The sequence below is a fragment of the Triturus cristatus genome, chromosome 3_2 (assembly GCF_964204655.1).
Source record: "Triturus cristatus chromosome 3_2, aTriCri1.1, whole genome shotgun sequence".
Classification (NCBI taxonomy): domain Eukaryota; kingdom Metazoa; phylum Chordata; class Amphibia; order Caudata; family Salamandridae; genus Triturus; species Triturus cristatus.
In genome coordinates, this window is record NC_140584.1 from 887,210,243 (window position 1) to 887,236,720 (window position 26,478).

The following is a 26,478-nucleotide window of genomic DNA, read 5'->3' on the forward strand; positions in this document are numbered from 1 at the left end:
AGACTCTGTACTCATAACTTTAGGAGTTGTAAGTCCCTTTGTGAATCGGGCCCTATGTGTCTCTTCGGCAGCGGTACCCACAGGACTGGGTGCACGCACTCGACCCACGGGTTCTCACTTTTCACTCAAATGGAGAAACTGGTAGTTAATAGATAGAAACCCATTGCATCTGTAAACCGTAATATCTCTAGTACCAGAAGACTTAAATAGATGATTGAATTACTTACGGGACCAAGGCAACCAACCTCAGCCAAAGAGAGACACCACAGGGAACTTTGCATCAAAGGTACAACCCTTCTCATTCTTCTCTGGCTGAAAACAGGGGGGTTAAGGTTCCCTCTAATCCAGACTGGTTAGCGACAGAGCATGCCTATCAACATGTCCAGGCCTTCAATGGTCCAAGTACATGCTCAAACTTCAGTTGAAGCAGATTCCATCTGGGCCAGTCATGGACAGCTAGCAGCAGCCTATCATAGCTCAAGGGCAGGCACAGCTTCTTGAGTCACCTTCACATCCAGAAGAGTTGGCCTTCGCTCTCACTCTCATGATCAAGAAGGTCCTCTCCAGTCAAGGGCAGGACCGCTCTAGTCTTTACTACAAGGCGCACCAGCAGGGCTCTGCCTCCTATGATGTGCTAGACTGCGAGTCAGCCTTGTGGGTGTGGAATAAGATACGGCAACATGAGGTGCTCAAATTCTCTTTAGTCGGGTGCAACGACAAATTCAAGGACATGGCACTGGATGGTCATTTGTTATGTAATTCCTGGTAGCACTGATGGGAAGCAGGTCCATTCAAAAGATGTCCATGGTTGAAAATCCATAAATGTGGCCATTCCAGGGCAGGGCACACCTTTGCGGGCCTTTCTATAATGTACGCAATTAGGTGGGTACCAAATGGGCAAAGGAATGTGCATTACAAAAGATACAGTGTACACTTGCTGAGCGGGGATGTCTGTAATTTCCAGACATCCCCCAAGTTAGGGGCATATTCATCAACATTGGCATTTGCGATTCCTTATTAGCGAAAAATAAGGATTCGCTAATAAGGAATAGCAAAAGGCTATGCATGTAGGAATCGCTATTCAAATAGCGATTCCTTAACTTTCCTTAATTGCTACTAGCAAATTGCGAGTAGCAATTAAGGAATGCCATCCCAATCATTCCTATGGGCCTTCAGGCCCATAGGAATGAATTGGAGATTGCATGAGCAAATAGCGAGTACCAGTAGGTTCTCGCAAATTGCTCATGCAATTTCAAGGGTGCAAGGGTGTCAAAATGACACCCCATTGCACCCCTGAAATTGATATGTGCACCTATGTTGCACACACACATGCTCTAAGGGCATGTGTGTGCGCAACATGAAACTTTGAAAAATGCACAAAAGTGCATTTTTCAAACTTTTAGCAAATTACCATGCAGTTCATCTTCATGGTAATTTGCTCCCCCTATTAGCGAATTCGCTAATTTTTTAACTTTCATGCATTGCATTTAAGGAATCCCAAATTGAGATTCCTTAAATTAAGGAATCTCAATTTGGGATTCCTTAAATGCTATCGCTATTTAAGGAATCGCTATTTAAGGATTCCTTAAATAGCGATTTTTGCTTTTGGGTTGATGCATTGGGATTGGGTATTTTTAAATCAATACCGGGAGCTATTAGCGAATCGGTATTTTACCGACTGGATTTTGGCTTGATGCATGAGGCTGTTAGTTGGTAGGTCAACGATGACCACAGGACACAGTGTGGATATATTAATTAGGGGTAAGCTCCCTGGATGGACCAGGAGGGACATTTGATCATGTCTTCTGTATCCCAAAGGAGCAGAGGCTTAGCAGTATGTTAATGTGGATTCCTCTGAGCCCTAAAGGACGTGCTGCTGGACTGGGGTGCAGGGGGGAGACTGCATGCAGCTATGTACACAAGGCAGCCTAAAGGAAATCATTGTCTCCTGGCAGTGGACACAATTCACCTAGCACATGGAGTCACAGCATGTAATACACAGCACAAACACACAATCCACATGCTGAAAGACGCCAGATACGGGGAACTGAATGGACTTAAACATAGGGAATTGGTAGATTGCTTCTCTACTAAGAGTGTATCGAAACAGTCTTGTGGCCCTAACTGGATTTCAGCTGCCACAATCTGTTAGTCTGATTGGGATACACTTTAAGTGCAGCCCAGTCAGGCAGAGCTTTGAGCTCTGCAGATGAGTTACCCCAAAATGCATGAGTACCTATAGAGGTCTCACGCATGCCAGGCCTACATTGGTTTAGTCACTGCACTTGTCCGCATTACTGCTTTCAAGACAACTGTGCACACATTTTCCCTCGTTCCCCTCATTCTAAGCCAGTCAACCAGAACCAGGTAGGCTCAGAAGGACCCTACACCCCTGAGGAAGCTCTTTACTTGCCTGTATTATACTCTGAATGCCCATGGCGACCTGTTTTCAAATTCCTGCCTTTCCCAGAATCAAACTGACCAGTCAATGTCCTCTAGGCCCATAAGTGTTCCACTCTAGAGCAGCTTTTGCTTGCGATGCCATCTCAGGCCCCCCTCTCCTACTTCCACTGACTGTCTAGGCATCAAACCACTAAGGCATCCCACTGCCCGGGCACCCTCGGGTAACGGCGGCTGAGGACAACTCTGTCACCTCTTTGGCCTGATTTGGGTCGGGAAAGGCCAAGGGTAAGCGATCATCACACATAGCTACACCTCACATCCTACACTGACCCCCCAGACCATGCAGACACCATACCTACAAATCAAACACAACCTCAAACACAACATTCACAAAGACTGGTTCTCTGCCTACTTCTCATGCTTATCAACACAGGCTCAGCAGCTGGTCACATATCTGTTACAGCTGACACAACCATGATTCACTCTTCATCATAGAAACATGACACACACACACACGTCCTCAATATCTGCGGAGATAGAATCGTAAATCTATTCTTCCCTGTGCATGTTTAACTTGACAATAGAGTGTTAGCCAACATTTTGGAATCAATGTACGAGTAGTTTGATATTTCTGTGCTCGATATTTTCACCTACAATCCTTTTGTGGAATCACAGCCTGCTAGTGCCTCGTTTCTTTCTTTCTACAGCTATAGTGTGTTACTTTGCAAGGTATCATATTAAGAAACCATCTCAGGCCTCCTGCTTTAGCCATAAATATTGACTGCTTGCGTAGGATTCCATTATGAGTAGCTCGCTCTCCTCTTTCCAGTGGTCTCACTCTACTTCCTAAAAGGGTAGGGATTGTAGTCTTTTCTTATAATTGTAATACGTATGAGTCTCACTCTCTTCTTGCTGAGACTGGAGAATCTGATTTTGTGAGTGTTTCTCTTCTGTCAGGTTGTCCACTCTGTGTTCTGTGGACTTCTCGGTGAAGTTCTCGGTGTCCTGCTGTGAACTGGAGACCTCCACGTAGACTGCGCTCAGCGTGTAGGCATCTCCCGCTGGTGAAGCATCATTGTGACCTTCTGGAGTGGCAGTGTCTGCAGTGGTCTACTTCTGCTGGGGAAGTGGAGACGGTCACAAGGTCTTCTCTTACCGGTGAGATAGAGGGGTCCTCACCTTGTAAGATCATTGATTATGAGGGTCTTACTTGCTATACTGCTGGAAGACCTCACTGTCTACAGCACTACTCGTTATGATGGACTCCACACCAAGCTACTGTGGAGATTGAGGACCTGATGTCAATTGACTCATTAATTATGAGTCACTTTTCCTACTTTTACTGAGAAGTCACAGGACCTCGTCTTCCATGGGATGGCGCATTTTATAAGGCTGTGACTCTCCTCTTGCTATAGCGACAGAATGTATCCTCTTGCATGGGAGACGTATTTTACGAGAAGTCGCCACCCCTCCTTCTGTAAAGAGAAGCTAATCTTGCATATTTTCATGTGTTTATATGCTGTGTCACACCTTGATGTACAGAACAGCGTACTTTGCAAAGCATCGTGTATTTTACTAGGGACTGTGTCACTTTTTGATGTACAGAACAGCTTAGTTTGCAAAACATCATGTATTTTACGAGGGGCTGGGTCACCTTCTGCTATGCAAATGAGCGTACCTTGCTAGGGATCATGAATTACAAGTAGCTTCTACTCCTCTTGCTCATGAGAGAGGACTACTTTTGTTTAGAATCATGTATCTTACAAAGGGCGGCAATGTACAGAGAATCTCACTTTTCAAGGCATTATTTAGCAGGGCGTGCCCACACTTGATGTTCTATGTGAATTTACTGGGTGGTTTTGTAGAGTGATGTGTGTTGCTTCACGTTATGGCCACTTCTGAGCTCTAGATAGACAGAAAACCTCACCTTGCGTGGGATCGTGGACAGTGAGGGGGCTCAGGTCCTCTTTGTTCAGCAGGCTGTAAAGGTCTCTGAAGAAGTGTTTGTTGATCACAGCCTGGAACTCTTGAATGGACAACGCTGGTCCATGTGTCTTCAGTGCTGCTTCTGCCTCGCTTGGCTGGACAAGACAATGGAGCGATATGTAAGGTAGTGAGATAAAAATTACATGTATCATCATAGAATTTCATACAACCTGATTCACAAAGGTAAATATAAAGGGCCAAAAGTGTAAGATGTCTATGTGTACGGGTCCATTTTTATTGCTATTCAGAATTTCTGATTGGAGGCATACGCCTAGGTGTAGACTTGAATGTGTTTCTCATCCTCAAATGAGAGGGTGAAACCTCATTATTTACTCAAATTTGAAATAGCTTAATGTGAAATAAGAATGTAAAATAATGGAACATATTTATTATTAACCTGCCCCTAATAAAATGAAATGTAACAGAACATTGGCTCATCAAATTAAATGTGTAGTAAATAACACATATAATATTTTAATTTATAAATGTTACATTTTAAACAATGGTTTAAAAGAATACCCAACCCCAACATTTTTTATTTATTTATTAGTAAACTTGGCTAAAAGTTCTGTATTTTATTAATTAAAATAATTTTTACTTTTTTTAAAGAAATGTTATTTTTTTAAAGAAATGTTGTATTTGTTCTAATTTATCAATTAATTAATCAATACTATTATTTGTAATATATATATATTCCACTCCACCAAAAATCTAGAGACCAGGGGTTACAACAGTGACGGTGCGGGTTGGGCCCTGGAAGCCCAAATTATCGCCACTTCTGTCCCTTACGTCAAGGAACACCCGGACACTCCTTGATGCTTCGTAGTGTTTATTTGCAACAATGCAGCCTCACCAATGTGTTTCGGCCATTAGTCTTGATCACAGTAATCTAATATATATTTACTGAAAAAACCGAAGGCTAAAGGGACGTTATAATTAGATGAAAATGTCAGTTAAATCAAACTGTTTTAAATGAACAAAACCACTGAAATTCCCCAATGATAGTTATTTCAAGTAACCCTAATTCGTGCCCTAAAGTAACTATAACCAGCGCCCCAGCCATGCACAGTGTGGTTATCAATTATGTAATTTCAGATGTCATTAGGGATGTCATCAATGCAGTCACTGAACATGTCATGAGTGCTGTGATATGAGAGGGTAGAAGCAGTGCATAGCAAGGGTGTGAGCTATGGTCTGTGAATGCAGTCTGTGAATCCAGCCCCAAAAATGCAGCATGATGTTGGCTACATATATATCTATATTCACTTAAAAAACCATAGGTTTCACACGTTATACTTAGCTGGTCATTTCACTCGTAAAAAACCATTGAAATTCCCCCGTTATAGTTAGTTCAGATGACTATAACTCGCGCGCCCGCAATCCACTGCTCATGAAGTCACATATTACATCACTCATGACATGGTCAGTGGCATCACTCATGACATCACTGATGACATCATCCTTGTGATAGAGTGGCGGTCGCGCGAGTTTTAGTTATCTGAACTAACTATAACGGGGGAATTTCAATGGTTTTTTACGAGTGAAATGTCCAGCTAACTATAACATATGGTTTTTTAAGTGAATTTGCAAGGTTTTTTAACGTGTGTGAAACCTATGGTTTTTTAAGTGAATTTACAATAAGCTACCTATGTATATAGTTACAGATTGACTGTATCCTGTAATATGGAATAGCTCGTTTAAAATGTGTTTTTTTTTTTTTAAGGTTTTTCACCGCGCACCCCGCGATTAAAAAAAAAAAGAAAACAATGTTTTTTTCACCCTTCGGGGTCTTTCAGGGACCCCCTGACAAAGGCTAGGGGGTCAGGAACTCTCTACCCTGCCCCCTTTTCACGTTCTCCACCTTTCTTTTTCACTGTCACACACAAAACACACAAAATGGCGGCCGACACTTCCTGATTTTGACTGATTCGAATGTTGACTGACATGTAACCACCAATCAGAATTACGCTCGCGCACGTTATGGTGCGCGCACCGTGCGCGCATATAGATATTTATGTACTTTTAACTGCAATTTTCTCAGGAACTACTGAACAGATTGACACCATATATGCAAAAGGCACATGCCTGACCTGAGGACTACCTCTTTGCCAAATTTCAAGTAATTCTGTTCAGCCGTTCGGGCTGTACCTTCGACTAAAGGTCCTATGGGAAAATGCATGGGGAAAACGCGTTTTGGGACCCCCCTTTTTTCTCAGCCCCCGCTTGACGAATCACCCCGAGACTTTCAGGGTAGGAGCTGAGCGGAGCGCCCCATTAGTTTTGAAAATTTCACGAAGATAAGTCAAACGGCGCCAAAGTTATTCAAAATAGAATTTTCAGATTTCCTATGGGAACTCGGTCCTAACTATAACTATCTACTGGCGACCGCCAGTAGATAATATATATATTTCCACATTTGTAAAGCGCAAACATTACCCGTAAGGGTCTCTAGGCGCTGGGGGCCGTCAGGAAGATTAAGCAAGCTATTGCCCAGAGTCACATGGTGCTGGGCTTATCTGCCGCCGGCGCCAAGGATCGAGCCGTGATCCCCAGATTCCGGAGTCAGTCGCCCTGGCCGCAGCGCCACACCTCACCATGATGATTTTTTCAAAGCAAGAAGGCTGAGTACCATTAATTAATTAGGATGTGAAGTCTCCAAGGAGATTTCTTTCTGTCGTTTTTTTCTCAGAACAGGCACCGTACTTGTATAACTGTATAATTTCCCAAATCCTCTCAAATTGTAGGCCAAACCTCAGAAAAGCTCTCCAAATTATTTTTTCATTCCTGAAATAGACCCGCAGCGATTCTCACCACTACATACTTTTGTAGACATCTGCAGCAGATTCTGTGACCAACTCCCTGTCCTGCCCTTTTGTCTGATTAGCCATTCTTGTATGTTCTACCCTCTTACACCCTGTGTGGCCTACGGACCCTGCCTTAGGGTCCACCCCTCGTGACTCTGACCTCCCTGACCTCTCCCGCTCAGTCTGTCCCTCTTTCACCCCACGGACTCAATGTGGATCCTGAAATGCACCTTCCACTGGGGTGCGTTTCCAAGAACCAGATTGAAGTGTCCCAGACATACTCCTTCTATTCTTCAAATGTATCCCAATTACAAAACCATTTCAGATGGTTTCTGGATGAGGCAGTAATATGTTTTATTATGCAAGATAAAATAAGATATTTTGGGATAGAGTCAGTTTGAGCATTGAAGCATTCAGATCTGGATGTTCTTAAAACGGCCATGAGTTGAGCTCGAATGTTCCTCATCCGTACCTATAGGCTGTGTCATGATACCACAGTGAAAGTCTGCTGACGTATGTATTCAAAATGGCTGCACCTTTTGCTATGTACAGTGAGCCGCTTAGGATGTAGTCTAGTGCTTGATATCTCAGATACAACAATTGACACTACGAAGCATCTGGGCATACGATTGACAACGTGATCTTCATCAAAGTATCATTGCCAGATGTGAGAGGTTGTATACTGTACAGGGTTGCTTCAACTTTTGCACTTACGGAGTACCTGTTTCATAAAAAATGATATCAGCGTTCTAAGGTGGATTATATTCACTCACTCGCTATAAGATGTTGGGTTGTATGTGACAGGTTTTTCATATCCATGTGTTTAAACAGGGATCATGTTTCCACTCATGAGAACCGAGAGAGAGTTAAGGTGACAGGGACGAATATAATGCCAAAAGGCCTGGATGACAACTTTACTCGCTACCTGTGCTGAGTTACTTTTTGGAACCCAAAATACACTGCTGGTTGGAGGGCCTGGTGATGCTGGAACAAGTTTCAGAATGGAGGTGCTGCCATCAATATCACATCACTGAAGTCACAGGGATTGTGAAAAATCCAAGCGTCATGCAAATAACAACTATGCAAATGAGCCAGGTCCATTCAGCAGGATAGTGGTAAGTGTGTGGTATGCAGAGAGTGGCGAACCTCTTGTAGGTTCCCGTTTACTCCCTTTGTGATGGTTTTGCCATCGTTTCTTCCCTGCATTTCCAATGTGTGTGTTTTTCCCTCTCTTGCACTCAGGGCATAACTGATGCATAAAAATAAGTGCCGGACCCCAAAAATAAGTGCGGATGCCAGTGCCCCCTACTGGCTCAAATTAGGCACTGGGCCCCACATCCTCTACAAGAAAGACCGAGACGTACACAGTAGCTTTGAGTGAACATTTCCACCTTATGCAGAATGTGAACCACGAATGTCATGTTTTCAAATAAGCACACCGGAAGCCAGGCAAACCTTTAGCTGCTTTTGTTACAAGGCTAGAACCCTGGTGCAAACATTGCTCTCTTAACACATTAACAAATTAGGATGCCATTCGACTGCAAATCTTTGAGGGTTGACTGAAATTAACTACACAGCCCAAGTTCCTTGAGAAAAACACTTTTTAAGGGAAATCCTAAGGAGGGCAAGAGCAGAAAAGCCATCTAAGTCAAACTATTACACCTCAAAACATTGATGAGAAAAAAAAATCTGCACACCCTATTGACAAAGACACAGGAGACTGAAAGGGAAGCAAAGGGCATTTAAGGCAAGGAGTACCAGAACAAAGATCAGCTAGCTTCAAGATAGTACAGCCAATGACATGACACCCAATGACGTCATCCGAAACATTCTTCAGAAGAGGAGAGCAATGCAGACAGTGGCAGCCGTCAGGGGTAGGTGGTGGTGGGGTGGGAGGAGGGGGACGGACGGGGACGAGGTGTAAATAAAAAAGAAAAAGAATTAAATTCAACTTACCTCCTCGCTGCGCCCGTCCTCGCGTCCTCCCTCGCCGCGTCTCTTCTCTGCTGGCCAGAACAAGGCACCAGAAGCACCCAGGCTTAAGCTCCCCTGAGCCAATCACAACGCTGCAGTGCACCGTTGTGATTGGTCTGAGCGCCAAACCACAGCGCTCAGACGGGGATAGGGAGCCTGGGAATGTTCTCCACTCAGGCTGTAATGCAGCCCGGGTGGAGAACATGCTTAGTGCGCATGAATGTTTGGCCGGCCCTGTAGGGCCTGCCAAACATTAATTCGCACTTTAGGGAGTGCAAACCACTCCTCTCCTCCCATCCCCTGCTCTGTCAGCAGAGCAGCCCTGCCCCACCTGGCAAAGCTGCAGCGCCTGCAATATGTAAAAATAAAATGATAATAATTTTCAGTTATTATCATTTTACTTTTCCTTCCATTGCTGAAAAGCAGTGGGGCGACGTTATTCCCCCTCAGTGGAGGAGCCGCCACTGCTTCCTGGTTATTCAGGAGTGAGGCCAATCGAGCTGCGGGAACACTAAGTTATTTTGTGTCACAAGGACGTTCAGCCTAACAGACACGTCTGAAGAGGTGCCTAACAGGGGTGCCTTCTTTAAAAGTGGCACGGACAATAGCAGACCCACAAAGAATGAAGAGGACACAAACCGGTGAAAATGTGTTAACATAGCCACACACTGAAACCAAGACGCAAATGCACCCAACAAAGACCAAGGAAATGGGAATGCGCAGCGATCGTAATCAGTCACACAAGGGAGGTAAGGAGAAGAGACTCACATTACCCGGATTGACAAAACAACAGATTCCCATTGACAACATCAACACCACTCTTCAAACCAGGACGAGAAAGAATGTGGGGCTTGCAGACTTGGCGATAGCTAAGAAAGCGTTTGAGGACTCAAGAAGCATCTCATCCCAGTTTGTTGTATCAACTGTATCAGTTTTCACACCACAGTCAATACAACTTTCTTCTAGCAAATCACCTGAAGGCACCTCAAACTCCGAATGAATATCAACACAATCTCTCAGACCAACAGAACCATTAGTCACACCAAGTTCAAGAAAACATACCTACCGCGTTCCACCACGGTCGACATCAGTCACAGTATCTCGTCCATTCTGAGAGCAGAGACCATCTTCCAACTATTCAGACATGGACATTACACCATCCTCGGCAGTGGGAGGAGCACAGCTGACTTAACAAACTCTGAGTTCGTAAGACTGATGCGTGGATGGACACCAAGGGGTTCTCGCAAGTGAAGGGGGGGGGCGGGTTTAACGTTAAATTGTCCTTCTGTAAGGAGAGAGGAGCTGTCATGTCAGAGATGTCTCATGTTTCTCTAAGGAAGGAGGCGATGTCCTTTTGTGAGGCATCTCAGCCACAACAAAGACACCAGACACTAATGCCTGGCCCAGACGCTGGGCAGAGAGTCTGGGGAGGACTGGGCCATTTAGACTAGGATAGTGCAGAACAGCATGGGAGTAGATAAAGGAACAGATGTTTTGGAGAGGGCAATCATAATGGAGCATTAGTTTAGCTCACATACCTTCCTCCGAGTCTTATAGTCATCCCCACACCAAAGAACATAACATGATGTATTTTTATTATGGTGCTTTAATTGCTATATTAAAAATATTGTTAAGCAGTTTCTAGTTTATGTGGCTTCGCCAGTGCATGTGCCCAGGTTTTCACTTAGTTATCTTGGTCAGTAACAACCTCCCGTCGATGTCAGAGAAGTAACCAGAGAAGTAATGACTGAACACAAAATAAACGTACAGTTAATTTATATTAACCCAGATTATACCACAGTTCCATTTTAAGGTTAGATTTAAAACAGCTCAGAGAGCACAGTCTTGCATGACTATATTCAGTGCTGGATTCCATGAATAATAAAGATTGTGCAGTGCCACATTCTGAGAGTCATCCACTGATGATGTCATTGGCAGACCTCCTGTGAAAAGTGCCGTTTGTGCATGTAGTGTGACACTAAATGGTGCTTCGCAGTACTATAGTGAGACAGCAATGACAGCGGTGACGTGAGCGAAGTTTGGCACGCTCCACCTGCTGAAACTGACCTGGGAATAGCTGTGAGGGAGACTGGCCGCGCAGTTTTCGCCACAGTGCGCGTAATTGTGATATATGTGGTGACACTGGATGTGAAATTCACCGGGCCACTCCTAACGAGGGTCAAAGAGGTAAAGTGCGAATGCCAGGATTAGAACCAAGGCCACATGAGAATGAGACACGTAAACAGCTTCGCCACTTGACAGCAGCACTCCCATGTAGAGGCTTGCTGGCAGAAAGGAGGCTTCCTATCTGTGCTGGCACATGCTGCTGTGCCAACAGATCCAGCCATATGCATGTGCTTTGTACGGCTGACTGCACCCCAGCCCCATCAGCCGTTTCAAATCTCAAAAACTAAGAATCAGTGAGACTCCTTTCAGCTTATAGCCTGGGTTTTTATATGAGACATAGGCTATGTGTATGATAGCTTAGTGAGTGAAGCACTTGCGCCTGAGATCTGTGTGTAGTCTGCACACCAAATGTTGGATCTCGACAGCCTTTCATCTTTTCAAGGTTTATAATGGGAGTCCATTGAGTTTGCTAATATATACATCTGTTATTTGCAGTGCTACAAAGCTTCAAATTTAAAGTCACTAATGCTACATAAAAGAAGCTATAATATTAATTACATCAAATATACACCTTTAAAATTTAAACCACGGCTACTGGAGACGTCGATTGATTATATATTTGTTTTATTTATCGAGACGTTTTTGTGAGATAAGCGTAGGGTTCAATTAAATATTCATGTTAACATTTGGCTAACATTAGTGAATGAGCTTAACCAGTGACTGACCATGTAAAATCCCAGCAGTGTTGTTGGTGGACTATGTCCGTGTTCACTTCAAGGATGCAATAATCAGCAAAGGTAAAATTAATTCTAATCCAAGCAAATTAATACAGGACTAACTGCCCAATAAAGTCATCCAGGCACCTTTATAACCAAATAGCAAAGATAATCTGTCCAAGGAAGAACAGAAAAACAAGCCTTGGCAAAGCCAGGCTAGGCAACCTGCGGCAAATGTTATTCTTTTTTTAAAAACATGTAAGCATATGCCACCAACAAAATAAAAAGCAGAAACACCATACTGTTGCCTAAATGTGGCAGCCAGCTGCTTGCAATAAAAGTTTTTAATTTAAAAATAAATTAACTATTGCATGTAAACTTTTTAGAACAATATTTGAGCTTCCTAGAAGCCAGGCGTGATCGGAACTGGTGCGGAGAGTATTTCTAGTATAATGCACATCACGTGAAAATATGCTTCTTAATGGTGCAAAGAAAAAGTGCCATTGGCTTTGAATGACAGTAACCTAAAGACATAGCTTAAACACACGGGAGGACAAAAAATATATAAAGAAGCACTGGCCCAACAAATAGGTATGTGATTAATATGCTAATGCTTACAGTGTAAGCGCATTAAAGCCGGACAAACAAAAGGAAAACAGTGCACTGCGTTGAAGGCTCTGTTGCCTCCGATTCAGTCATTTTACTGATATTTCAAATAAAAAGGGCTGTAGTTGAAAAATAGTTCGCCATGAGGTCACATCAAGCACTCAAATGGAGGTGGAAGGCTAAGAGCATATGGTGAGATGTGAATGCTCCACTAGGCTGAACCAAGATGTGACTGAAAAAGCATCAAGCCAGTATATAAAAGAAGCTGGCCGAATAAAGACAGTGCTGGAAATGGGCAGACCCAAAGCCCACTCCAGGTATATTGTAAGCAATAGGTCTATTTGCTGTCAAAACACAGGCCGAAAAAGGACAAATAATGGAAAAATTAAAAGCATTGGCAAAGTAAAATGTTGGCACACCAGCTCTGGCACGGAAGTGCACTTTTTTGGGTAAATGTGCACATGTGATCTGGCCAAACGCTGTCACTGACTGTGTGCATAAAGCAATGGCTGAAGTGAGCGGACCCATTGCTCCCTGGGTCTATGGGGTCCACTCAGAAGTGACATAGGGGCAATCCAAGGGACCACGGTAATGGGTTTACCGGGTCCACCATATGGTCCTGGATCTCCTTTGCATTCAAGCGCACTTTGGACAGACATGGAAAGGTGTTTTACTTTATTGCACATCATAAGAAAACATGATTCTTCTTCGTGCAAAGAAAAGGTACCATTGGGTTTGAATTACTGTAATGTGAAGATCTAGTTTAAAAACGCAAAATGGAAAGAAAAAGCATTGTCAAAGTAAAATATTGGTTCATCGGCCCAGGCACTGACGTGCTCTTTTGGAGATGGATGTGCAAATGCAATCAGAGAAAATGCTGTCACTGCCAGCGCAACAGAGCCAATGGCTGGAAGGAGCTGACACATGTCTCCATGGATCTATGCAACCCAGGAAAACTTCAGGTGCTACGGTATTGGGTCTATAGGGGCGGTGAAGTCACAACCCAAGTAAAACCACAGACACACAATGAAGACCACACACATCACACTTATGGGTTTATGTGGGCCACACAGAAGTATTGAAGATGCAACGCAAGGAGAACTACACACACCCAAGGCACACCACAGACGCCACATAAATATGTGTTTAGGGGCCCACCTAGACACCTTTAGACAACTTCCACCTCATAACAAACCTCAAACGATAGAGCCTCAGCCTTCCCTGGGCACCAATTCAACTCAGATTCAGTCTCCATCTGGCTTGGAGTTCAAACAAGAACTCAAAATCCGAATCCTTGATCACAACAATCCAAGTTTTAATAACATTAGCACTAAGGCAGCACTTGCAATGTACATGTGTAATTTATGTAAATCGACATGGTAAGGATCTACTCTCTGTGCCTATTGTTGCGTTGGTGAAATCCTTCTGTATCATCAATTTGACTGACTTCAAATAATCACTCCCACTGCATCATTCTTATGCACGGCTTTTTACTATGTACAGTGCTTCTGCTAGAATAGCTGCTTTTCCACATGAATAACTCAAACACGCATGGCATTCTCCTCCAGCCCGAAACTTCAACAAATATCTGGCCGGCGAGCGCTTCCTGGTTAATTCCGGTTGTTCCTTCTGATTGCAGACAGCAAGCTGCCACCCTTCTGTGGGAAAAGCTTTAGTAACTGTTTGTCTTCTCTTGTTTGACTTTGGCTTCAGGGCTCTTCTGCTCGTGGTGTTTACTCAGTCCGCTGTCATGGAAGCAGTTCACTCTCTCACCCACACTGCTTTCATGAGATCACCTCTTGTGACTGATTGTTCCTCAGATGCTGCAGGTTCTCACTGGTCTGCTGCCCTCCGAATGAAGTATTCTGTGATTTAACAAATGTTGAGCGTGTTCTATAGTTGCATTTTGTAACAGTGAGGAAAGACAAAACTGGGGGAAATATATTGGTGGGTACTGGTAGGTGAAGAGGAATGATGGCCAAGAGAGTACGGGGCTTGGAACAAGAATATTTATTCAGCCATTCATTTTATTAGTTACTATATCGTGTTGGTTGTGGAATATCGAGTAGTGAATATTGATTTACCCGAATGTTGTAGCCAAAATATCGAGGAAGTGCATATAGGTAAGAATACATTTACTATTCTGAATTCCACATTTATATACTTTGAAGATATCTATATTAGAGAGTACAGGTAACCACTCCGTGGTTATAGTTAGGGTTACCAAACGATAGGAATTTCTCAGATTTTCACAATTAATAACTTTGCTCCCATTTGACAATCTCCACAAACTTTTCCAGACCTATTCCTTTTCCTACATTGGAAGAGGATGGATGGGGTCCAAATTCCGTTTGGGCACTAATGCATTTTTCCATAGACGTTATACTCACACGTAGCTGACCAAATCACGGTCAGATCTCTATGAAATTATGCAGGATTGTAGATTACGGGGTGCAGATCATCCTTTTTGGTTTTACAGGTAAGTAGGCTAAGCATTTTTTACATTATAAGGTATTTAAACTGAGTGATATCCGTAGTTGCAATACTTTCGCTGTATTTCACGGACTCCCTGCAGTACATATCGATGAAAAACCATTATGTGATTGGCTGATAACTCCCTTTAAAAGTTAAAGGCAGCCATAATATTTTGAGGCACATTTTAGATGTGTTCTGTATTATATCCTTAAATACAGGCTAAGTAGTAGATTTGATATATTTCCGCTACTATTACCACTTTATTGAAGTGGTAATAGGTAGGGAAAATTATTTATAAGTTTCAAAAACTTTTTTTTTTTAAATGTACATGGTACTTCCTTGGAAGTACCACAGCACTTAAAATTAATTAAAACAATATGGTAAAAAATAAAAAACACGCTGTACTACACTATATTTTATAAATATAGCATACTGCAGTGTACCTTCTATTTTTCACATATTTAGATCTTCACAAAAAAGTCTACAGAGTACCTTGGTAATACTTACAAATTACCGCGCTACATAATAATTAAAAAAAAATTGCAGTTCTCCCTAAACTGCTGGATATATAGACAATTAGAAAAACATTTCTCTACCTATTGCCAACTTAATAAAGTGGTACTAGTTATGGAACAACAAGGAAACCTACTACTAACCTACATATAAAACCCTAACCCAGAACGCTGCGAAACACAGACCTCAGACAAACAGTGGTGAAAACGACATGGCTGCCTTTCATGTTTGGTAAACACAGCCATTAGCCAAATTTATACTGAGTTCCAGTGGCAGCTCGCATAGGGCATGCTGCGGGGTGGTGGGGCAGGGCTGGGGGAGTGGCAGGGTGGGGGGTAGTAAACTCAGACATACGACAGAATGGAGGACAGTAATCATTACTTTCCTCCATGCCGTAGTATGTCCAAGTTTAATACTCCCCACCATGCCCCCCCCCCCCCGGCCCGCCCCACCGCCTCGCAGCACGCCCTATGCGAGCCGCCACTGCTGATTTCCCATTTGCATGTACCACAGTATACCGCAAACCTACTGGTTTATACTGCAGCACATTATATAACTAGGGATTTTAAAGCTTATAACTTTAACGCTACTTTCAATATTCACACATGCTACCAAAAATTACTATTTACACCTTATAATGAATATTCCTGCCACATTATATCTACATCCGTACACACACTTTCACGCTACATCTGTTTCAATCACCACACTCCACTTTACGCCACTCCACTGTATGTTATTACAATCTATGCCTTTCCACTCTATGTCACTCCACTATACACCACTCCTCTCTGTGCTAATCCACTGTACACCACTCCACTCTATCCCACTCCCCTCTATGCTGCTTCAATCTACATCACTCTGCTGTATGCTATTATACCATATGCCACTTCATTCTATGACACTCCAGTCTATGCCACTCCACTTTAGCCCCCTCCCTTCTACGCTACTCCACTGTATGTTATTCCACTGTACGCAACTCCACTCTACAACTACCGTATGCCACTGCAGTGTACGCCACTTTAGTGTGTTCACTGCGCTGTATGGTTTTCCACTGTACGCCACTCCACTGTACACCACTCCACTACATGCCACTCCACTGTATGACAATCCATTGTACTCTATTACACTGTATACCACTCCAATCTATACCACTCCACTCTATGCTGTTCCATTGTACAACACTCCACACTATGCTATTTTACTATATGCAACTCCACTTTATGTCACTAAACTCTACGCCAGTATACTCAACGTTATTCCACTCAGCATCACTCCACTGTACGCTACTCCCATCTATGCCACTCCACTCTACACTATTCCACTGTATGCCACTCCATTTCGCAACACTTCAGTCTATGCCACTCCACAGTATGCTATTACACTGTATGTCACTACAGTCTACCCAACTACACTTTACCCCGCTCCACTCTACAACCCTCCACACTACGGTATTCCACTCTACAATACTCTACTCTATGACACTACACTCTATGACACTCTCCTTCACTGCACTGTACGAAACTCCACTTAATGACACTCCAGTGAATGACATTCTCCACTATGATTTAAAACACATTTTTATAAAAAAAGAAAACACTGACATACAATGAAAAAACAAAAGGTTAAGGGAAATTTATAGTTACAAATACTTTACTTACTCTTTCTAAACAAACCCAACTTAATATACTCAAACATTAGAAATTCTACAGTTATAGTTATAACTTCAATTTATAATTTACTCACTACCTTCTAATTACTATAAGTTGCGCACCTCTGTGCAAAGATTTCTCGCCACATTATATTTACTATAACACACGCCTAAAATTGTCTTACTTTACATTAAGAAAAAAACCTTAGAAAGTCACTGAAAAAACAATGGTTTAAGGGACGTTCGTTACGTGAAAATGCCAGTTAAAACAGAATGTTTTAAGTTAACAGAACCACTGAAATTCACCAGTTATCTCAAGTAACTAAAACCTGTGCGCTAAAGTAACTATAACTCACACCCTAGCCATGCACTGCTTGTACCCTCACATATTACATCACTCATGACATGTTCAGTGACTGCATTGATAGCATCCCTAATGACATCTGAAATGACTTCATTGATAACAACAGTGTGCATGGCATTGTGAATTCAGAAAGTCACTGAAAAAAACAAGGTTAAAGTGACATTATATTTGGGTATGGTAATAAGATCTTACTGTAATTTAAAAAATAAATTAGATATTCATTGAAAAAACAAAGATTAAAGTGATGCTATACTTGGGTATAGTAATGATATCTACCTTTATGTTTTAAAAAAACCCTTGAAATTCAATGAAAATAAGAAAGGTTAAAGTGACATTATAGTTATGTCTGGTAGTAATATCATTCAAAGGAAGTAGAGAGAGATCCCTTCAAAACCAAGGGAATAGGATACTTTTACAAGTGTCTACTAGCAGTCCCTTGACTATATATACACACCAATGTACTTCAAGAACATAGTATTCACACACTCACGTTTTTTTAAAAAAAAAATTTTGATTACCATTTATTGTTTATAAAACATGTAATGCATCACCATTAAAAACACAATCTATTCTAGTCCCTACTTAACATTGATCAAAGTAGAGGATGTAATTCCAGCACTGTATATGATTTGAACAAGAACAAGAAAAAACTCAAAAGTCATTTGATACTATAAGTAATCTAAGCGAACCAATTAATACATTAGAACTAAGACGTTTCCCCGCATCCATGCAACTATCGGCGCATTGAAGGCTATAGGGGACAGATAATACTAAGGACGATTTATCCACAAACGGTCTCGTCTAACCTATAAGCCTTCCGCTGTTGCAGTCGATGAAAATTTATCCATACATTACGGACAATGCGGTAGAACAACAGTGCAGTAAAAGAAAGGACACGGGGTGGAAGGCATACGAAGAACTTTATACAGGCTCGATCCCTGACACCATTTTATTCATAGAGACGGACAGAGATTTTATCACAAGACTGATGTGGGCATAGAAATGACATTAACAACGAAAAAAGCACAGAATACTGAGAGAAAACAACTATCTATGGTCTTGAGGAAGATAGTGGCATTAAAAATAGCCTATCGAAACGCGTCGACGCTTAAGAGAAATACACAATCCAAAGAAACGGATACATGCTTATAGGGATAAAGAACCCAAAACATCCCACAAGCAGTCAAAGCCCAGTATTGTTTTTGGATGTGTTAATTTATGACAAAGTGTACTGTCTGTTGTATGTGTGTTTTCTCAGTTATGCTGGTTCATAACGGGGTGTTTGTAATGTATTAATTGGTTCGCTTAGATTACTTATAGTATCAAATGGCTTTTGAGTTTTTTCTTGTTCTTGTTCAAATCATATACAGTGCTGGAATTACATCCTCTACTTTGATCAATGTTAAGTAGGGACTAGAATAGATTGTGTTTTTAATGGTGATGCATTACATGTTTTATAAACAATAAATGGTAATCAAAAGTTTTTTTTTAAATAAACGTGAGTGTGTGAATACTATGTTCTTGAAGTACATTGGTGTGTATATATAGTCAAGGGACTGCTAGTAGACACTTGGTAGTAATATCATACTTACTGTTAAACAAAAAACCTAGAAATCCACAAAAAAAGGGTTACAGTGATGTTACAATGAGGTGAAAATGTCAGTTGAAAAATACAATAGAAAACAAAAAACAAATTACATTCACCAGCTACAGTTTGTGTGAACTAATCTTTTATCACTAATGACATATTCAATTACATCATTAATGACATCACTGATGAAATCTCAAATGACATCATCCAGTGAGTGTGACAATCTGCTAAATGCTTCAACACAGAATGGTATCTAGAGCAAATTTTCTATAGGTCCTGTACTGCCAATGGCTAAATGTATGTGCTGATGGTAAATATTAAAGTACATAATAAATACTTGACTATTGTAAAATACCATCAGTTGTGTGTGTCTACTCTTTCGCGGAACGGGTTGAGGGCCGTGCATCTATATACCTCCTGCAAGTAGCAGTTTCTCTGGCAGAGTTGTCTTACTCGTAACACTCTGAATCTGGATGAGCCTAACATTTTATAGAGAAGAGTGTAAGACACTTGTATGTTCTCCTCCTCTCCCAAGTTGGTGAGACATGCATTGACCCCTTGGGGTTGAGGAGATCTAACTGGGTCTGTCACCCTGAAACTGGAGGATCCCAATAAACTCAATGGAAAGCACAGCATAGTTATATCATTTCAAATCAGGAAGTGCCAGTCCTGAGTCAATGGGACCCTTCGGAGTATTTACATAAGTACTTTGTGTCAACAGGGGGTCATAACTGGAAAGCATCCACAGGTTGACTTATATATTGAATACAGCCGGCACTTATTCACTCTGTGAAACATAACCGGGTGATCCCATGCCATCTGGGTTTCAGCCTAATTTCAATAATGTCATGCAACTAGTACAGATAATATAGCCTCTATACAGTGCAAAGTTTCACCATGAATGAAGGTCTCTTAGTGCTAAAGAAGTTTGAGAAAGAAAAAATCACCTTAAGAAATAGATCTAACAATCTTTACAAGAGAAATCAGGCCAGCCAGCAGGAATTGACATCACTGGTATCCAGTCAAAACCATATTTCAAAGAAGTCAAGCAAGCTGACTTAATTCCCTTTCATTCATCCCTGTAGAAAGTGACAGCACATGTTTCCAGCCAAAACTACCCATCTTTAAAAGAGGAGGCCAGGCAATTGGGCTTCATTAACACTTGCCTTGTGGTACACCATGCATCAGACTTTGCAGACCTCATCACCTATCACAAGATCCATACCCTCGTCATCACAGAAATATGGTTCACTCGCACATTACCCTCCAGCAGCTATGTTCGGAACCCCCCCCCCCAAATGTTATGGAAACATTCCTTTATGCCTGTCTGCGAGAGGGGATACGGGCCTGCACCCCGGAATATCCGCAGGAACCGCCGGTGCTCCCCCAGGTGCACGCACTACTGGGGGCGAAAACTGCGTCTCACTTGGTGTCCATCCTCTACAGGTCTATATACTTTGAAATTGGCACATCGCAGAGCGCTGCCCGAGCTAAATGGTCTCATGAACTGGGACAGGAAATCTCGGACCGGGAGTGGCTCTATTGCTGCACGCAAACAGAGAAGGTGTCTGCTAGTAGTAGGTTGCGTATCACGCACTTCAAATACTTGCAAAGATACTATTACACACCCGCTCGCCTGTGCCGGTTTGGGCTGCGGGAGGACGCCAGATGCGACAGATGTAGGGCAGATGGCGCTGATATGCTGCATCTGGCCTGGAGCTGCCCGGCCCTTCAGGAATATTGGGAACAGATATTGAAAGCAGTTGGGAAAATGTTGGAGACCCCGCTACCGCCATCTCCGCTGATGGGCATACTGGGCTATACAGAAAGGCTCCCTGTGCTACATAGGAAATTTGCCTCCGTTTGCTTCCTTCTTGCTAAGTGGAGGGTGGCCTGTAGATGGGCCTGAGTGAGGGCACCTAAGTTCAAGGATTGGCTAGAAACGATGATATTTTGGCAGGATCAGCTTCTCGACCCCGAGACATTTGGGGTCCCCTGAAGACTTACTTATTGCTGACCCCGCTGTTACCTGGCGAAGCTGCCCCCTCCTCCCCATCCAGATAGACGACTAAGCTACACGCAGCGGGGGTGAAAATGACCTTGGAAGTACCTGGGGGGCGGACCGCTGATAGGCTATGATGGCAGCCGCTTCCGACACCCCTGGAGGGCGAGGCTACACAATGCTCCCATGGCCTCACGGTAACCAGGCACCTGCGGGGGCTGGCTGGGAGCTGTGAGATTCGTTGAGACGACGCGGCCTGCTGGGTGTGCTGGTGCGCTCGATGTTGCGGCATGAGGAGTCAGTCATGATGCTAAGATATCCACTGTAAGGCTTACGCCCTTAAGACTGAGTTCTATTGTTCCAGGCGCTCTCTGAATCGATAAGCTACTTTAACTTTTGAACCACTCTCACCGTGAGGCTAGTTGGTTGTGTTCTTAGTTAGTTGTTATGTATGGTTCTTAGGGATCGTGATCCCTTGTTCTATTAAACTGCAAAACCTACATATACTTTGACGCGGCCGGCCCTTTTTGGGTTGTTGGCGAAACACTGTGTACACCTCTGCCTCTTTCTTATTATAGCACGCTGCCGGCCAAGAGTGGTTGTAGGTATTATGCTGTGTACTGACATCATATGCTGAATAAAGGTTTTGGAAAAAAAAAAATGGTTCACTCGCACATCCTCACACTTCATATACGTTCCTCCCACAGGCTACAGAATCCATCATGTGGACTGTGTATGTAAGAAGGGAGGAGGTCTCGCTGTCATCCATCAGTCCTCCTACTCCTGCACCTTAGGAAAGCAAGTGAGGCTCAACTCCATGGAGCTCCTGACATGCTACTTTTATCTGTCCACAACTCAAACTGCCAAGTTCCATTTCATCTACAGGCCTCTCAGGCAGAACAATGACTTCATTGATGAATTCTCGGATCTCCTCACCACCTCATTTATTCACTGTACCCACACCACCCACTTGGGTGACTTCTACCTCCCTGACAACCTTATCAAAACATTCAATGTGGTATAAAACATCACCACACCAACACGATCCAAAGGCCACATACTTGACCTCATCTTTTCAGCATCACCAACAGTCCAATGCAAACCATCCATGCACCTATAATGGACTGACCACCTTACTTTTCCTGTCCCCTGCTCAGCCCCCTACCAGCAAACCAAGGTCAACCTCAAAGAGGATTCCAAATCTTCAGATTCTTCAAGAACTTCTCTATCAACAACCTAACACTTGAACTCATCTCACACCTTGCCAATTCCACATCCTACACCAACACCCTTCTAAATGACGACAACACTTTTTTTGAAAACTATATGAACATACACTCTTGCAATAAAACACACAAGTGCAAGACAGAATCTTCAGCATCCTGGTAGTGTAAAGACATTGCTGCTAATAAATGTTGTATCTGCAGACAGGAAAGAAAATGAAAACCAGAACTCAAAATAATCTCATGATATTGAAGTCCCTTTGAGCAACGTGCAGACAGTTCATCTCATCAGCTAAAGCAAATATCTCACCAACACCATCAACAAAGCTGAAACCAGAAAAACACTCTACAAGACAATCAAGAACTGCATCAACTCCTGCCTGACACTCCTATCACATAAAATACAGACAAGTGCAATGCCATCAATGTCTTCTCTAGTGAAAAAATACAGAAGATTCCACAGCATGTTAACACCACCAAGCCTGCTTCTGCTCTTACATACACCCCGTTTTTGTACAACCCCACAAGGATCATCCTTCAAAGCCCTATCCATCGCAAATCTCACTGACATGCTCAACTCCTTGAAACCCACTTCCTATGAAGATATTTTAGCCTCATCCTTCATCAAAGTTCTCTCCAGGGAAGCTATGCCATGTCTATTCAGCATTGTCAATGCCTCCCTCACTCAAGGCATCTTTCCAGAAGCTCTCAAGACAGGCCACTCCCACTCGTAAAGAAACCTACACTAGACACTGATGATCTCACCAACTATCTGCCTGTTACTCCCCTGCTTTCTTCAGCAAGATCATCAAAAAAGCAGTCTATTCTCAATTCCAAGATCACATCAATGTTAACATCTCCCTTCAGATCACGCTTCAGCACATCATGGATGAAGCCTTCCTGACCACAGATGAAAAGGACTCCTGCCTCTTGATATTGTTGGACCTCTCAGCTGCCTTTGACACAGTTGACCATCTTACACTTATTCACATCCTGGAGTCTCAAATGGGATTTATTGGTCCTTCACAATTCGCAATTCAATTCTTTTATTAAGATTTGGATCTCTAATAAGGTCCACAGTAAAATAAGGCAGGTTATACAAACTTTTGGTCACAATTATTACAAGATATTAACATTACAATTACATATTTAAATCCTTTACCGTCAATAGATAAATCAAGTTAAATACACACGGAATTTGTTATTATTAAAACTTCCATAAATGGACAATTCATAAAAAGTTACAATTTGTGCAAATAGTCCATACCCCATAGCAGCAAAGGCTTATGTGCAAATTATTCCAAAGAAAGTAGAATCAGTAACATTCATAGCAAAATCTTCATATAGCCCCAACATTTACATTTTTGCTAAAGCTCTTACCCTGGGCCAAGAAAGTAAATAGGCATTCATACGTAATATCATTTGAGTTATAACCAGTTCTAAAAGGACATAATTTATATTAAAAAATCCACTCCCCCCCCTAGCAGCAACAGTTATGTGCAAAATTATTTCAGAAAAGATAAAAGCACTGGTAGCCCTAGCATAAGTCTGCAAGTAAACCCAGTATTTATATTCCTGTTCCTTCACTGGCTCATCCCTCGAACACTCAGTCACCCAGCTTACATTTACTGTCTTTGTCCATGAATACATCTGCTCGCGCTCTGCAGCTTAAACTAGATAGGAAGGGGTTCACGTAACCAGTCCTTAAGATTTCCTTTAATGCAGATTATTTATTTCCAACTATACTGAAGGGAAATATAAACATTGTGGCACCGTGTGAATGTCGAATACGGTGATGGTGCACCCAGAAAATAAGCATCAGAACCAATCAAAAAGTTCAATTGATGGCCCATGTTAGCGCTAGGAACGTACCATGTGTGGCGCGGTACTTGAGCTGCCAACCTGCTGACATCCAGCTACTGAACGCCGTCTTGCTGGTGGAATATTTGCTGCAGAATGTCAGCACCCGCAGCCATGAGTCGTTGCCAGTAGGCAGAGGACCAGTAAATGTGCCACATATTGTGGTCTACCACAACCAGGACCAGGCCTTTGCTTCCCAGAGCCTGAACTAGCTAGCAGCATCTACCTTCCATCAACAATGTCCCTTGGCATCTTGCAGCGAGGAAATGTGCTGTTTCCTACTCAGTGCTGCTTATGCATGAGGCCCAGACCACCTCTGATGATGTGTGTGCGCTTCCATTCGGAAAATGACATTCACAGCTTTTAGATTAGTACATCCCTGCTCTACTTTCTGCACTGGCGTCATCATCCCTCACGAGCCCAGTCTTTAGTCTGACATTTAGTCTATCTTTAGTCCAACATTGGGCACATTTCGCAAACTCTCTACCTGTACTGCATAGATTGTCACTGCCTGGGCTGCTCTGCTTGATTATGAACTGAAAAAACACACATGTGAGATTGACGTATGCTCGTTTGTAAACATTCAGCATACAGGATATTTCACATGTACTAGAGACATGCAATTATAACTCTGCTGAGCCGGCTTTAGGGCAGTGTGACCGGTGCAGCCACACAATGCACTGACCTGGAGGGGGCACTGAACTAGAGAGGGGGGGGGGTATCTTTAGCAATAACTTACAATTTAAAAGCACCTGCTGCTGAGTTCCTTGTGCCTCCAGTTTTCAGGCAGCAATAAAAATGTCAAGATAACTCTTGTGATTAATGTTCCTGCTAGAGAGAGAGATCGGACTTTTGTCTAGTTGCAGTATTGACTTGACATGCCATAAAGTTGCGCAGAGAGTTAATATGCCTGTTGCAAAGAACATATCTGTTTTCTATGTGGATAGCCGAGTGGATTAGTAAAGCCAGCCTTTAACAGTGCTTTAAAACAAATGAAATGTATGTGAGAGGGGGGCTATGGAGAGATGAGGGACCACTTTTGTCGGGTGGTAGTGAGGGAATCTGAGAAGGAGGTCACGGGAGGGGTGCGTGCCAAAAAAGATTGTTGCACCAGGTGCCACCAGCGCCAGAGCTGGCCCTGACTATGGTAGGAAAATGTGTTGCTGTGGATGAATCGGGTCATTTTGGATCCTCCATAGCAGTAGTGCACTGCTTTTTGGGACCATGAACAGCAACTTCCACATGTCCGTTCCATGTTTGTTTTATAGCACAAGTGGTAAATACTGCATGCAGCAGGTTTTGTATCCAGTATATTTCGTATATGTGAAAAAGTGAAGAATTGATTGTATATGTTATTTACCGTACCTGATACCAAGTTTGCAGGACTGACAAACTCAGGAACAAGTGTGTGTTGATATTTATATGATTTGATATTTTGCCCCATTTTCAGCAAAACTCTTTAATCAGGCCCTGGGGCCCGGATTTACTAATATTTCTTGCAACAGAGTGCAGCAAGTGAAGTTGCTGCATTGTGTTGAACAAAAGGGAGAGCGCAGAACTTCATCATATTGACAAAGATATGGCGCCGTTCTGCTCTCTCCTAGCGCTGACGTACGTGTGGCTGCCTAATGCCAACGCAGACACCCTTGCATCGAGGTGTAAGAATGCCTGTGTTTGTTCAGGATAATTCTGTGAGCAGGAAGGGATACCTTCTTGCACATAAAGCATCCTTTGAGGTGTTTTCTACTTTGTGTGTTGCTTCCGAAGGCAGCACATGTGCAAAGAGGAAGTAATGAGGAGAAATAAAGATATTTCTCCTTGTTACGCCATCCTCGGGTTGGGCTACCATTTTTTAGGCAAACCCAGGTTCTTACAAGTTTTTATAAATATGGCTTTGCATCAAAATAGATGGGTTGGTGGTTGCGAACCGCCAGGCTCCACCCATGTAACGCTAACCTGACAAAAAGTCATGCAAGGCAGCACATAGCGCAGCCTTGCATTACTCTTTTTTTTCACGCAGACAAGCAAATTAAGTTTTGCGTGGCTTTTTAAATGCCAAAATAGACTTTGCGTCAGAGTTGCGCCAAATAAATTATGCTACCCCAATGCAAAATCTTAGTAACTCTAAATGTATGTGGATTTGAACCGGATGAGTTTAGGGCAGATGAAGAAGCTTGAGGCAC

General features: G+C 42.7%; 1 protein-coding gene across 4 annotated transcripts in view; it reads right to left on the reverse strand.

Moving 5' to 3' along the window:
* Window positions 1-26,478, reverse strand: part of LOC146858391 (uncharacterized) — a 548,917-nt gene that overhangs the window by 235,954 nt on the left and 286,485 nt on the right. For all 4 annotated transcript variants that reach the window (XM_085649307.1, XM_085649305.1, XM_085649306.1 and 1 more), the window contains one exon: window positions 4,331-4,484. In XM_085649307.1, coding sequence (XP_085505433.1) covers window positions 4,331-4,484 — 154 coding nt within the window. The remainder of the gene's footprint in view (window positions 1-4,330; window positions 4,485-26,478) is intronic.